This window comes from Brienomyrus brachyistius, chromosome 3, assembly GCF_023856365.1.
Source record: "Brienomyrus brachyistius isolate T26 chromosome 3, BBRACH_0.4, whole genome shotgun sequence".
NCBI lineage: Eukaryota > Metazoa > Chordata > Actinopteri > Osteoglossiformes > Mormyridae > Brienomyrus > Brienomyrus brachyistius.
In genome coordinates this window covers 33,980,224-33,992,646 of record NC_064535.1, presented here as the reverse complement: position 1 = coordinate 33,992,646, position 12,423 = coordinate 33,980,224, and the positions used below count along the sequence as shown (strand labels likewise).

General features: G+C 54.4%; 1 protein-coding gene across 1 annotated transcript; it reads left to right on the top strand.

Moving 5' to 3' along the window:
- The first annotated feature begins 260 nt into the window (after nt 1–260).
- On the top strand, nt 261–6,025 carry LOC125738685 (uncharacterized abhydrolase domain-containing protein DDB_G0269086-like). The gene is made up of 3 exons (XM_049007883.1): nt 261–269; nt 3,995–4,498; nt 4,538–6,025. The coding sequence occupies exons 1-3, from the start codon at nt 261–263 to the stop codon at nt 5,378–5,380; spliced, it is 1,356 nt and encodes a 451-aa protein (XP_048863840.1). The 3' UTR covers nt 5,381–6,025.
- Nucleotides 6,026–12,423: the final 6,398 nt, after the last annotated feature.

Below are 12,423 nucleotides of genomic sequence, written 5' to 3'. Positions count from 1 at the left end.
ATGCAGTTTTCGGTTAGAACACTCAAATTGTGGAAACTGTAAATTGTCTTATTGATGGTAGGTTTTAATGCTTAATGCTCCATGACTTTTGATGGTGAGCTATGTTTCAGGACTAAATTTATAGTGTAAATGAAGGAAAAATGTTTTGCAGAAGTTGATTTTAAAATGACTGAATGCCCGATTACTCCGTAATATATGGTCTCCCAAACCGTAGCCAGAACACAGGGCTATAAATATCACGGGTCAGTTTGCAGATCTGGATGCCACAGGTAACCACTTGCATTGCAAGATTAAACTCTGAAACCGTCTTTCTGCGGCCATTACGTCTACCGGCAGTCCCATGCCTTCTAAGGAGCCAGTTCGCTTTTTACCTCTGCTGTGGCAATTTTTATTATAGCTGATTTTACTTTACTACCTGTAATACCTGTGAGATATACTGATAGGTTGTAGGAATGTCAGCAGGAAATTCCTAAATCTGTCCCCATTACGCTGTCAGCTCCACAGACCGATGAGTGTCTTGTAGCTGACTGGTTCTGGCAGGATCGATGGGGCTGGGGGGCCCAACAGGGAAATTCATGCAGACTGTGACCAATCTTATTAAAGCATTAGCCATGAGGCTATCTGCGGCCAGCCCCAGAATTCCCACACAAGAAGCGAGCCAGTAGTAGGCTCTGCAGGTAATAACAAGCAGGGCGACATCATTTCCTGTCACGAGTGAGTACCCGGTGACCTCTGAAGATACATCTAAATTCCTGGAATGGCACTTCTAGTCGGCCAATCATGAGCTCTTTAGGATTATAACAAGCGGGGCGACATCATTTCCTGTCTGAAGTGAGCACTCTGGCCGACTTTGGAGCACCCTGTGACCTCTGAGGAAATGTCTAAATGTTTGGAAGGAGGCACCTATGTCTGGAGGAGCGTGGATTGGTTTGAGGCTGCGATTCTGCCCGTACCTTGCGGCGGATTTACGATAAGCAAAGCCATGTGAGCAGACCGCCAGCCTCGGTGGGCTATGCTTTAACAGTCAACGCTCTGCAAGGCTCTTCCAGATGTTTACCTGCTCATTCACCGCCTGACTGGCCCCGAGGGGGGCGTCATCCTTTGTGGCCATGGCCGTTTTCGCTGATGGTTGATGCTTGGCAGAGGGGTGAGAGGTCACGGCCTGGCTGAAGGTAACAGGATAGCATTGTGGCAAATCCTGCTGTAGGCGTTCAGGCCACAGGCCAGTGCCTCTGCAACAACAAACAGAAAACACAAACGTCCGTTTTTTTTTTTTTTTACGGGGTAATGCCTTTCATTGTGTTAGCTATTTATTGCAGTACAGGCAGCTCTTAACTTGCATAAAACCGACACATAAATCCAGATATAGGGAAAAAAATGTGTGAGATACTCGGAGATATGCAAAAGTGGTCTCAGTAGTGGGGTGGTCGCGAGTCCTGTCCTCAGCTCTGCTCAGTGCACTTCCCACTCTTCTCACCATCTCTCTCTCAGACTGAGATACCCCCCCCATTAGCTTGCTGTGCTGTTCAGTTTCTCTCCTACATACGTCTCCACTTTACATTCTCGATTATGTTTGCTGTGCTGCCTGTTCAGTCTCTGCCTCTCTACTGCAGTCTTGCTGCCCATAGCTAGTAACGGCAACAATGATACCAAAATTACAAAGTTCACGGACGACACATTGACCAGCATCTAATTTTCATATTAATAATCTTTCAAGTGTCTGACATCCAAGACATTAGTCACTTGTGTTATATGATAGGGTAGCACCAGTGACTGTGGCACTAGCGAAATTCTGATTGAAATGGAAGATTTTTGCTGCATGAAGGGTAAAGGTGCCACTATTTAAAGTCAACAAAACAAAAGATGTATGGGATTATTCTGAGGAAGATACAATTGTCTATCCCTTACCGCGCATAACTGTAGATGTTATGTGCCTCTTGAGAAACAAAATTATCCATGAATTTATTAAATAAAATGAGCGAGTATGATCTCAACATCTCTTTCCTGGAAAGGAAAAAAATGTCATTGTTCACACATCAGAACCACGAAATGTGTCCTCTGTCTTTGAACCATATGTGACATAACGGGGGGGGGGGCAGCTAATTCAGCGCCCGGGGAGCAGTGCTTGGGGGCGCTACCTTGTGTTTTTATATTGTAGTACAAAATTATTGTCACGATCGGGGTGCAGCGAGCGCGGCGATCGTGCGTGTAAGGAGCAATGAGCAGGCAGACAGGCGAATACGGGGCAAAACGGGAGTTTACTGGGGAAACAGGGACCAGGAAACAGCTCACGCTTACCAACATTAGGAAACACCAATGACGGACCACGCTAACAGGTAAGACCAGGACTTAAAACCAGACAAGACTAATCAAAGTAATCAGATACAGCGGGGTACAATCAGGGAAATACACGTGGGAAGGCAGGGGGCGTGGCACACACGAGGAGCGGACGAGCCGGGCATGACAGAGCCCCCCCCCAAAGGCGCGCTTCACCGGGCGCGCCCAGGAGGAGGCGACGAACGGGACGAGGGGACCAAGACCTGAAAAAACAAAACCCAAAACCAAGAACAAGAGACCGGGAATTAAACAGAGAGACAGAACAGGCACAAAGACAGGACCAGGGACAAAACCTGACAGAGGACGGGGAACACGGACCGACAGAGAAAGAGAGGGGACACAGAAGGAACCGGCGGGACACAAGGGCCAGGAGTGAACAGAGGGCACAGAGGAGGACGGGTAGCAAAGACAGGAGGAATACGAGGAGCAGAGACGGGCGGAACAAAGGGACGAGCAGAAAACGAAGGGACAGAGACAGGCGGGACAAAGGCAGGGGCATAGGGAGACAAGGAGGGGGAACCAAGGGGAGCCCGAGGGAGACCCAGCGGGCGACGGGCGGCAGCCGGAGGGGCCGCAGGCGGCCGGGAGGCCGGAGCCGGAGGGGACCTCGGAGGGGCCGAGGAGACAGGGCGAGGGACCCGCGGAGGGGCCAGGGAGGGAGCAGGAGGGAGCACCGGGGAAGGGGACGAGGGAGCAGGAGGGACCCACGGCGAAGGCCCGGAGGAGGGGGGAGCTGCAGCAGGCGACGACGTCCGGGGGAGGGCCGGAGGTAGGGGCCCCGCAGGCGACCGAGGAGCCGCCGTCGGGGAGTCCGCAGGCGACCGACCAGGCTCTGGAGAGGGGAGCGAGGCGGGGCGACGAGGCACTGGAGAGGGACCCGCAGGCGACAGCCGACCCGGAGGGCCAGGACCCGCAGGCGCCAGCCGAGCCAGAGCGCAGGCGAGGGAGGGCGAGCCAGGGGGCAGGGCGGGCGGGACCCCAGCCCTGCGTCTGTGTCCCCTTCCCCTGCGGGACACAGACAGGCCGACCCTAGTTCGGGGTCGAAGTCGCCGGGGCGAGGGACAAGGGGTTACAAGTTCTGTCCCCGAGGGGTCCCATTCCAGCTCCTCCACCTCCGAAGAGGGAGGAGCCAAGATGGAGTTGTCCAGGACCACCTCGGGGACTAGGACAGGGACTGGAGCTGCAGCAGTCGGAGGGGGCGCCTCTGGAGCTGCTGCAGTCGGAGGGGGCGCCTCTGGAGCTGCTGCAGTCGGAGGGGGCGCCTCTGGAGCTGCTGCAGTCGGAGGGGGCGCCTCTGGAGCTGCTGCAGTCGGAGGGGGCACCTCTGGAGCTGCTGCAGTCGGAGGGGGCGCCGGGACAGGAACACGGTCAGGCGGCCGGGGCATCAGCCCGGAAACTGCAGGACGCTGCAGTGGGGACCTCGGCCCAGGTGCTGCAAGCCGCTGCCGTGGGGGCGCCCGCCCGGGAACTGCAGGACGCTGCAGAGGGGGTGCCGGCACGGGCGCTGCAAGCCGCCGTCGTGGGGGCGCTCGCCCTGGAACTGCAAGACACTGCAGTGGGGGCGCCGGCCCAGGCGCTGCAAGCCGCCATCGTGGGGGCGCTCGCCCTGGAACTGCAGGTGACTGCAGTGGGGGCGCCTTGGAAGCAGCTGTAGCAGGCGGGGACAGAAGCGTCTCAGAAGCGGCTGCGGCGAGATCAGGAACTGGGGCGAGATCAGGAACTGGGGCGAGATCAGGAACTGGGGCGAGATCAGGAACTGGGGCGAGATCAGGAACTGGGGCGAGATCAGGAACTGGGGCTGCAGGCAATTGCTGTGGGGGCGCTCGCCCGGGAACTGCAGGGGACTGCAGCGGGGGCACCTCAGGAGCGGCTGCAGCAGGGCGGTCAGGGACAGGAGCGCAGTCAGGGACAGGAGCTGCAGCAGGCGGCTGCAGTGGGGGCGCCTGCCCGGGAGCTGCAGGTTGCTGCAGTGGGGGCGCCGGCCCGGGAGCTGCAGGTGGCTGCAGTGGGGGCGCCTGGACAGGAACAGGAGCGCGGTCAGGAACAGGAGCGCGGTCAGGAACAGGAGCGCGGTCAGGAACAGGAGCGCGGTCAGGAACAGGAGCGCGGTCAGGAACAGGAGCTGGCTGCAGTGGGGGCGCCTGCCCGGGAGCTGCAGCAGGTGGCTGCAGAGGGGGCGCCTGCCCGGGAGCTGCAGCAGGCGGCTGCAGAGGGGGCGCCTGCCCGGGAGCTGCAGCAGGCGGCTGCAGAGGGGGCGCCTGCCCGGGAGCTGCAGCAGGCGGCTGCAGAGGGGGCGCCTGCCCGGGAGCTGCAGCAGGCGGCTGCAGAGGGGGTGCCTCTGCAGGAACTGGAGCGCGGTCAGGAACTGGAACACAGTCAGGAACAGGAGCTGGCTGCAGTGGGGGCGCCTGCCCGGGAGCTGCAGCAGGCGGCTGCAGAGGGGGCGCCTGCCCGGGAGCTGCAGCAGGCGGCTGCAGAGGGGGCGCCTGCCCGGGAGCTGCAGCAGGCGGCTGCAGAGGGGGTGCCTCTGCAGGAACTGGAGCGCGGTCAGGAACTGGAACACGGTCAGGAACAGGAGCTGGCTGCAGTGGGGGCGCCTGCCCGGGAGCTGCAGCAGGCGGCTGCAGAGGGGGCGCCTGCCCGGGAGCTGCAGCAGGCGGCTGCAGAGGGGGCGCGGCTGCAGGAACTGGAGCGCAGTCAGGAACAGGAGCTGGCTGCAGTGGGGGCGCCTGCCCGGGAGCTGCAGGTTGCTGCAGTGGGGGCGCCTGCCCGGGAGCTGCAGCAGGCAGCGAAGGCGGCTGCGCAGGCGGCGGCTGCGCAGGCGGCGGCAGCGGCGAAGGCGGCTGCGCAGGCGGCGGCAGCGGCGAAGGCGGCTGCGCAGGCGGCGGCAGCGGCGAAGGCGGCAATGGCGGCTGCACGGGAGCGGGGTCCGCGGGCGGCAGGAGCGGAGGGAGCTCCTCGGGTCCGGCCGTTGCAGCGAGCAGCGGAGGGAGGTCCTCTGTACCGGCGATCGCCGGTCTCCTTCTCCCTCGCTGGCGCCTAGCGGTGGCGGGAGGCGGCGCGACGTCCGTAAAAACGGACGGCGGAAGAAAGGCCTCCGGCTCCGGGTAAGGGTAGAGGAAGGGCTCCTCGTCCTCGTCCTCACTGGAGAACCAGTATTTCCACACGGGATCGGGGTCGCGTGTGGTCAGCCTCCGGGCTGGAGGTAGGGCGGGTACTTCCCTTTCGTCCCCTGTCGGGAGCCAAAGCCTGGAGAGCGAGCAGGCGCCGAGACGGATCGTCTCCTGCGGGACTCTCCTCCTCCCTGTCCGCTTCTTTTTGTGGTCCGTCATTCTGTCACGATCGGGGTGCAGCGAGCGCGGCGATCGTGCGTGTAAGGAGCAATGAGCAGGCAGACAGGCGAATACGGGGCAAAACGGGAGTTTACTGGGGAAACAGGGACCAGGAAACAGCTCACGCTTACCAACATTAGGAAACACCAATGACGGACCACGCTAACAGGTAAGACCAGGACTTAAAACCAGACAAGACTAATCAAAGTAATCAGATACAGCGGGGTACAATCAGGGAAATACACGTGGGAAGGCAGGGGGCGTGGCACACACGAGGAGCGGACGAGCCGGGCATGACAATTATGAATATAGAAGAAAACAAACTTTTAAATAAAATTTTATGTTGTACCTTTTATAAATATTGTTTTCAATGAGATGTTTAGAAATTTGGTGGTCTGGCTGCTTTACAGGATGGGAGGAACAGATCATGGCATTTAATCATACTTTACCTTTGCGGATGTCTGTACTGAGTGCTGGAGCTGCACCTAATATTTTGTTTTTAAGCCCTTCAGACTTTGTGCCCTGGTTTCACACTCCAGATGGGAAATTATACTAATAAGTAAGATGAACATTTCTTTGACAAAGTCATGGTCCTTTTGGAGACAGTTGTAATGAAATTACCTCCAAATTTGCAATACATTGGCGGGATTCTGGGATCCGTTTTGCATTGTGAAGCTTTGTCTTCTTTCACAGACACTTGTACACATGAGCATGACTGTTAAATTTGCTATTTCCTGTGTCTGACCTTATCCTGTTCAAAATGGCAGTGTGTCGATGTTCAGCTCCCAGATATTTACACTGACTCGCCTCTGTATACCTCTATCTGCTGACCTCTGCCCTGAAGATTAATGTTGAGCGGTGGAACCGTTCCAGCTATCATTATGGAGAGCGGCTTCCCATGAAGCTTGCCCAGAACATTCCGGGTTTTCCTAGGCAAACAGGAACGTGTTTTTTGGGAGAAGACGTCAGACTTGAAGAGTGACTAATTGGCCACTTCAAAACTTCAGAATCCAGGTCCAGTAATACCCAGAAAACTTGAAGAATGGATACAAACAAATAGCTCCCTTGTTAATGAGATGGCTTGGATTGCCGTGAGGAACCACCCTGTTGGCTTGCCATGAGGAACCCCTCGATGGCTTGCTGTGAAGAACCCCCTCTTGGCTGGCCGTGAGGAACCCCCCCCAATAGCTTGCAGTGAGGAACCCCCCCGATGACTTGCTGTGAGGAACCCCCTACTGGCTTGCTGTGAAGAACCCCCTACTGGCTTGCCGTGAGGAACCCCCACTGCCTGAACCCCTGATGGCTTTCCCTGAGCATTCTCAAGAGAGCCCATGCTGGTCGCTGTTTGCAACAAACCTTTGGGGATGTTAATATCAGTTCTCTTTTCTTTTTTGGCAGAGGAGTGTTCAGTAAATAAGGTATTCTGTACCCTCATTTTAATGGATTATGCTGTCTGGTACCCTGTACTCATGTGCCCCCGCACTAAGACCACATGACCACCGGTGAGCCTACAGGAAGCTGGCTGATAACTGCCTGAACACCTTCATGTGCCTTAACATGCAGACGGAGGGCTGTATTTCTGCAGTTCAGCACTTAGATTCTCCAGTGTTTTTCAGCATGACAGTGTCTTCTCTCCCTTGGAGAAAACACCAGCTCTTGGATTCAGCAAGCTCATTGGCCGATGTGACTGGAGCCCCCTTACAAGGGCGGCGGTTTAAACTCACTGCAGTCACACAGTGGCCTCCCTTCCGCTGGATGCCACTTCTGGCGTTTCTGAGACCTGTCACACGTGTGGCAGCGAGACAAAAGGAAGTGACCATTGGCTTTGCTGGCCAAGGGGGCATGGGAAGATGGGCACCTGGGCTGGGGCCTGGCATGTCTTGAAAGGATGCACATCAACAGATGGTGGCTCCAGAGCCTTGGTGGGCATCCCCCCCGGCCAGCTGTAGCTGCACAGAGCCCACCAGCCCCCCATCAGCACCTCATCAAACAGGCCGCCCAGGTGACTAAAGGCCGGCCGCACCCCCTCCACCTCAAAATGCAGCTGTCCTGGGTCCTGGGGGCACCAGGCTGTTTGGAGACTCACAGCTCGTCCACTAATGACTCGCCTGCTGTTCATGTGGGCCTTGGGTGGGTGGGGAGGGGCAGTGTTAAGTGTTCAGCTGGCTCCCAATCCTGCTTTCGTTGTATTCATGTCCTTCCAAGGGGGGTGTTTGCTGATGTCTGATGCTGCTTCTTTGGGAGGTAATCAGCCTTTGTTAGTCATTATTACACAGGCGGGCCAACACACCAGCAACCTCCCTGGCCTCTGAGCACGCTGTCTGTCTCTCAGCACGCTGTCTGTCTCTGAGCACGCTGCCAGTCTCTGAACACACTGTCTGTCTCTGAGCACGCTGTCTGTCTCTGAGCACGCTGCCAGTCTCTGAACACACTGTCTGTCTCTGAGCACACTGTCGGTCTCTGAGCACTCTGCCAGTCTCTGAACACGCTGTCTATCTCTGAGCACGCTGTCTGTCTCTTAGCACGCTGTCTGTCTCTGAGCGCTCTGCCAGTCTCTGAGCACACTGCCTGTCTCTGAGCACACTGCCTGTCTCTGAGCACACTGTCAGTCTCTGCCGGTCTCTGAGTACGCTGTCACCCTATAAACACAATGTCAATCTCTGAGCACACTGTTGCCCTCTGAACATACTGTCAGTCTCTGAGCTCATTGTCAGCCATTGAGGATGCTGTCAGCTGCTGAACACATCACCTACCCGCCTCTGGGGAAGCTGGTGGTCTCTGAACACACCACCTGTCTCCAAGTGCACTTTGCACACATTGAACTTGTCTAGACAGCTTCACATTTACCTAAAAGCACCAATAAATTAACTGATTAGTTGTTAAGCATTAGAGCAGCAGATACGTAAGAGTATCAAAGGGACTCTGATAGACTTGCCAGCAAGAAAATGGTCAGGCTGAGAGCTGTGAATCAGCAGATGTTGGAAGCTCATTATTGATGAACCATGCCCTTGTAGGCGTTACTTGTTTTCGACAGATACTGTACTGGGCTTTAGTGATCTGGGACAAAAACATCAAAATACGGAGAGGACATGATGTTTTTCCAGCCAAATCTCAGAAGAAAAAATCCTGATATGAAAAGGGGGTCTAGACCACCATCTGGGCTTTGTCCTGCCATACCCTCGAAGTGCTGTCTATCGCAGCTGATTCACAGCTGCAACTGTGACACATCACAGTGCCAAGACGAAGGCAGGTTAAAATCCAGACCAAGGTGCCGGTGTTCAGCAGGTTTTGGTCAGTAAGCGCTGGCAGATGGGGAAATGCTTTTGTGAGAATGGAAATGTGGAAATGCAGACTGTTGACTGCAGTGGAATGTCGTGCAAAGTCTGTGATGTATGAGGGACGCCAGAGTGCCGTCTTTACACGGGAACAATGGCTGACAAATCAACATGAGCCGTGGCTCACTCTTGGAGATGTGGAAAATTTAAACCGTTACCAGAAAACCGGGCAAATTGAGTGTTCCTAAAAATCATTCGGTCTGTCGCAATTGGCATTTCGACATACTGATGCTCAAAAAGATGGATGCTTGTACCGCTAACAATAGCTTTCAAAATGTGTGGAAGCACTTGCTTTAAGTTCATATAAACCCAACAAAAAAACACAGTACAAACACTCTGCTTCGGTCCCGACTCGTCACCCCTTACATGCCAGATGTTTTCCTTCTAATTAATTGCTAATTTAACATGCCAATATCAGAATGGCATAGAGAGGATTTTCTGTCATGGAGATGCAGGTGAGTAAGTGAAAAGAGGCTGAGCGTTCCAGGGCTTGTTTTGTTTTTCGTGCTAAATGAGAAACAGATCCCCAGGCAGGAAGTGCCTTATTTGTTTGGAAAAAGATTTCTTGACACGATAGTGCCCCTCCTATTGAGCCCCACGGCAGCTGTTTGTTTTTGGGGCTGTCCGCTTTCCCTGCTTCTTGTCACATGCCTGACTCATCCTGACACCCCCTGCCTGCTCCCCCGCTCTCGTTTCTTCCTGCAGTGGCCCATTACTGGTGGGGGAATGCCCCCTGCCCTCCAGGCAGTCTTGCATGGGGGGAGTGGAGGTCAGCGTGAGGTTCAGCTAATTTGCTGTGGAGGAAACCTGATTCTGCTTTGCAGTCCTGTGTGACGAATCCCTTCAAAGCTGCAGGAACTCAATTAGCACCCAGACCCCCCCCCCATCCCCCAAAACACCCCACCAATCCCCCCACAATGCTCCATAGAAGGAGATGTGACTTTAAGTGGTCAGCACCGGGGGTGTCTGTTGCTAGTGGGCGATGAGGGCCCGGGCAGCCCGTGCGGAACCCCCCCCCCCCCGTGTCAGGGTTCCCTTTGACCTTCAGGGGGTGTTGTGGGGCAGCTCTTCGTACCATTGACATGCATCATCATGTCAACAGAGGCTTCCTGCTCTGAGTCACACCTGCTATTTGACAGAACCAAACATGTGGCACTGCTCTTTAGAAGATGCTTATTATATATGTTCGTGCTCTTAAAAAAACACAAACAGAGCTTGTGATGCCTTCACAGCTCAGCCTGTGGCAATGATGCTGCTTACTGGATGCATGCATACTGCATGACACACAGCAATGTGGCCATTTACAGGATGCCCACATACTGCATAGCACACTGCCGCACAGCAATGTGGCCACTTACAGGATGCATGCAAACTGCACGCCACACAGCTGCAGCAATATGGCCACTTACAGGATGCCCACATACTGCACACCACACAGCTGCAGCAATATGGCCACTTACAGGATGCATGCAAACTGCATGCCGCACAGCAATGTGGCCACTTACAGGATACATGCAAACTGCATGCCGCCCAGCAATGTGGCCACTTACCGGATACATGCATACTGCATGCCGCACACAGCTGCAGCAATGTAGCCATTTACAGGATGCCCGCATACTGCACACCACACAGCTGCAGCAATATGGCCACTGACAGGATACCCGCATACTGCATGCCGCACAGCAATGTGGCCACTTACAGGATACATGCATACTGCATGCCGCACAGCAATGTGGCCACTTGCAGGATGCAAGCATACTGCATGCCGCACAGCAATGTGGCCACTTACAGGATGCATGCAAACTGCATAGCACACAGCTGCAGCAATGTTGCCACTTACAATATGCATGCATACTGCATGCCGCACAGCAATGTGGCCACTTACCGGATACATGCATACTGCATGCCGCACAGCTGCAGCAATGTGGCCATTTACAGGATGCCCGCATACTGCACGCCACACAGCTGCAGCAATGTGGCCGTCTAAATGGACATTAATCTGATCCAGTGATGGGCCCCTGATTGCTAGACGGCCGACAGCCATTTGAGGATCACAGGCAGCCAACATGTCCCCCTCCACAAATCCCTCCACGATGACAGTCACCCCCCAGACCTGCCTGTCAGTGCCCCTCTCCACGCCATACCCCGCAGGGTCTGCCAACAGGAACAGGCACTGACCTGAGGCACAGACTGCTGTCAGGGTGGAGGGGCCAAACTCTTTCCTGCAGACTGACCCCCCCCCCCAAACTGTCCTTCCTCTGCCTGTCAGCTTCTTCCTCACACTGCAGCTGCACTCAGCTGCGTCTAGCTCACATGGTTTTATATGCGGCACATATTTTATAGATCAGAATTTTTAATACATGGTATTTTAGGATGACTAAAATTGGAAAATCATGCAAATTCAAAGGATGAACTAGATAAACTTAATTTAATAAATATGAGTAAAATGTGCTAGAAAACACACGCAAATGCAAAGCTGGCCAGACGGTCTGTCAGAAGAAGGCGGAGTTTGCAGACATCTAGTTTACACAAATTCTTCCTCTACTGTTTCTTCTGTATGTTGGGTGTCCCGAATAAAATCATAATCACCCCGTCTATCCACTTTCCTGTTTGAGCCTAATTTATAACCCCTGTCAGCTGCCCCACAAACCAGCGCATTTTACGGCCTGTCTTCATTTGGTTGTTCAGTAGGTTCGGAGATTTCCATCAGTCCGGATTCTCAAGTAATATTCGCACTACCTTGTGGTTAGTTTTTTTTTCTGCATATTAACTTTATGGGGTTAAAATCGTCATGCAAGACCTGAAGCGTATCAGGCGACGCCAGTTTCTGATGACTAGACTGGGACTGGAATCTGGAAAAACAGCAGATCGTTCCTTATAATAGCATGAAGAACGATTATTCTGGCTAATATCGGTCGTGTGTGACCAATCTGGCTGGGTACCAAGTCTCTAACCACAGGGTTAATGTTACAATACTTTGGAAATGCTCTTCAGTGATGCAGAGGGGGAAAAACAAAGCAACGCAGAATCATCGCAGGGAAGCCACCGGAGAGCTATGCAGGGCGCAGTGATTCATGCCTGTTTCACAGGTCAGTCTAATACAGAAACACAGACATTTACTTCTCGACACATTGTGTTGATCTCCGAGGACAAAACGGGATATTCCTAACAAGCCCTGAATCCGATATGATATGATGATGGTCGAACGATGACCTAATCCTACGCGCCACCGGCTCCCGGGTGTCGCTCCATTTGCAGTTGCGCTCAGACTCGTCTCCCTTCGGACGTGCATCTTTAAGACCTGCATGTGACCCATTACATATCAAGCGTCTCACTTCAAACTTGCAGCCAGGAGGAGTTCATAAATCTCGTTAATGGCAAAATAGCGGATTCCTGCACAGTGATGATCCCGCTCATTT

Bases quoted from the DNA above. Each gene is read 5' to 3' on its own strand.
- LOC125738685 (XM_049007883.1), top strand. The intron at 4,499-4,537 runs GTGGCTGCAGAG...GAGCTGCAGCAG, and splicing joins CTGCCCGGGAGCTGCAGCAG to GCGGCTGCAGAGGGGGCGCC.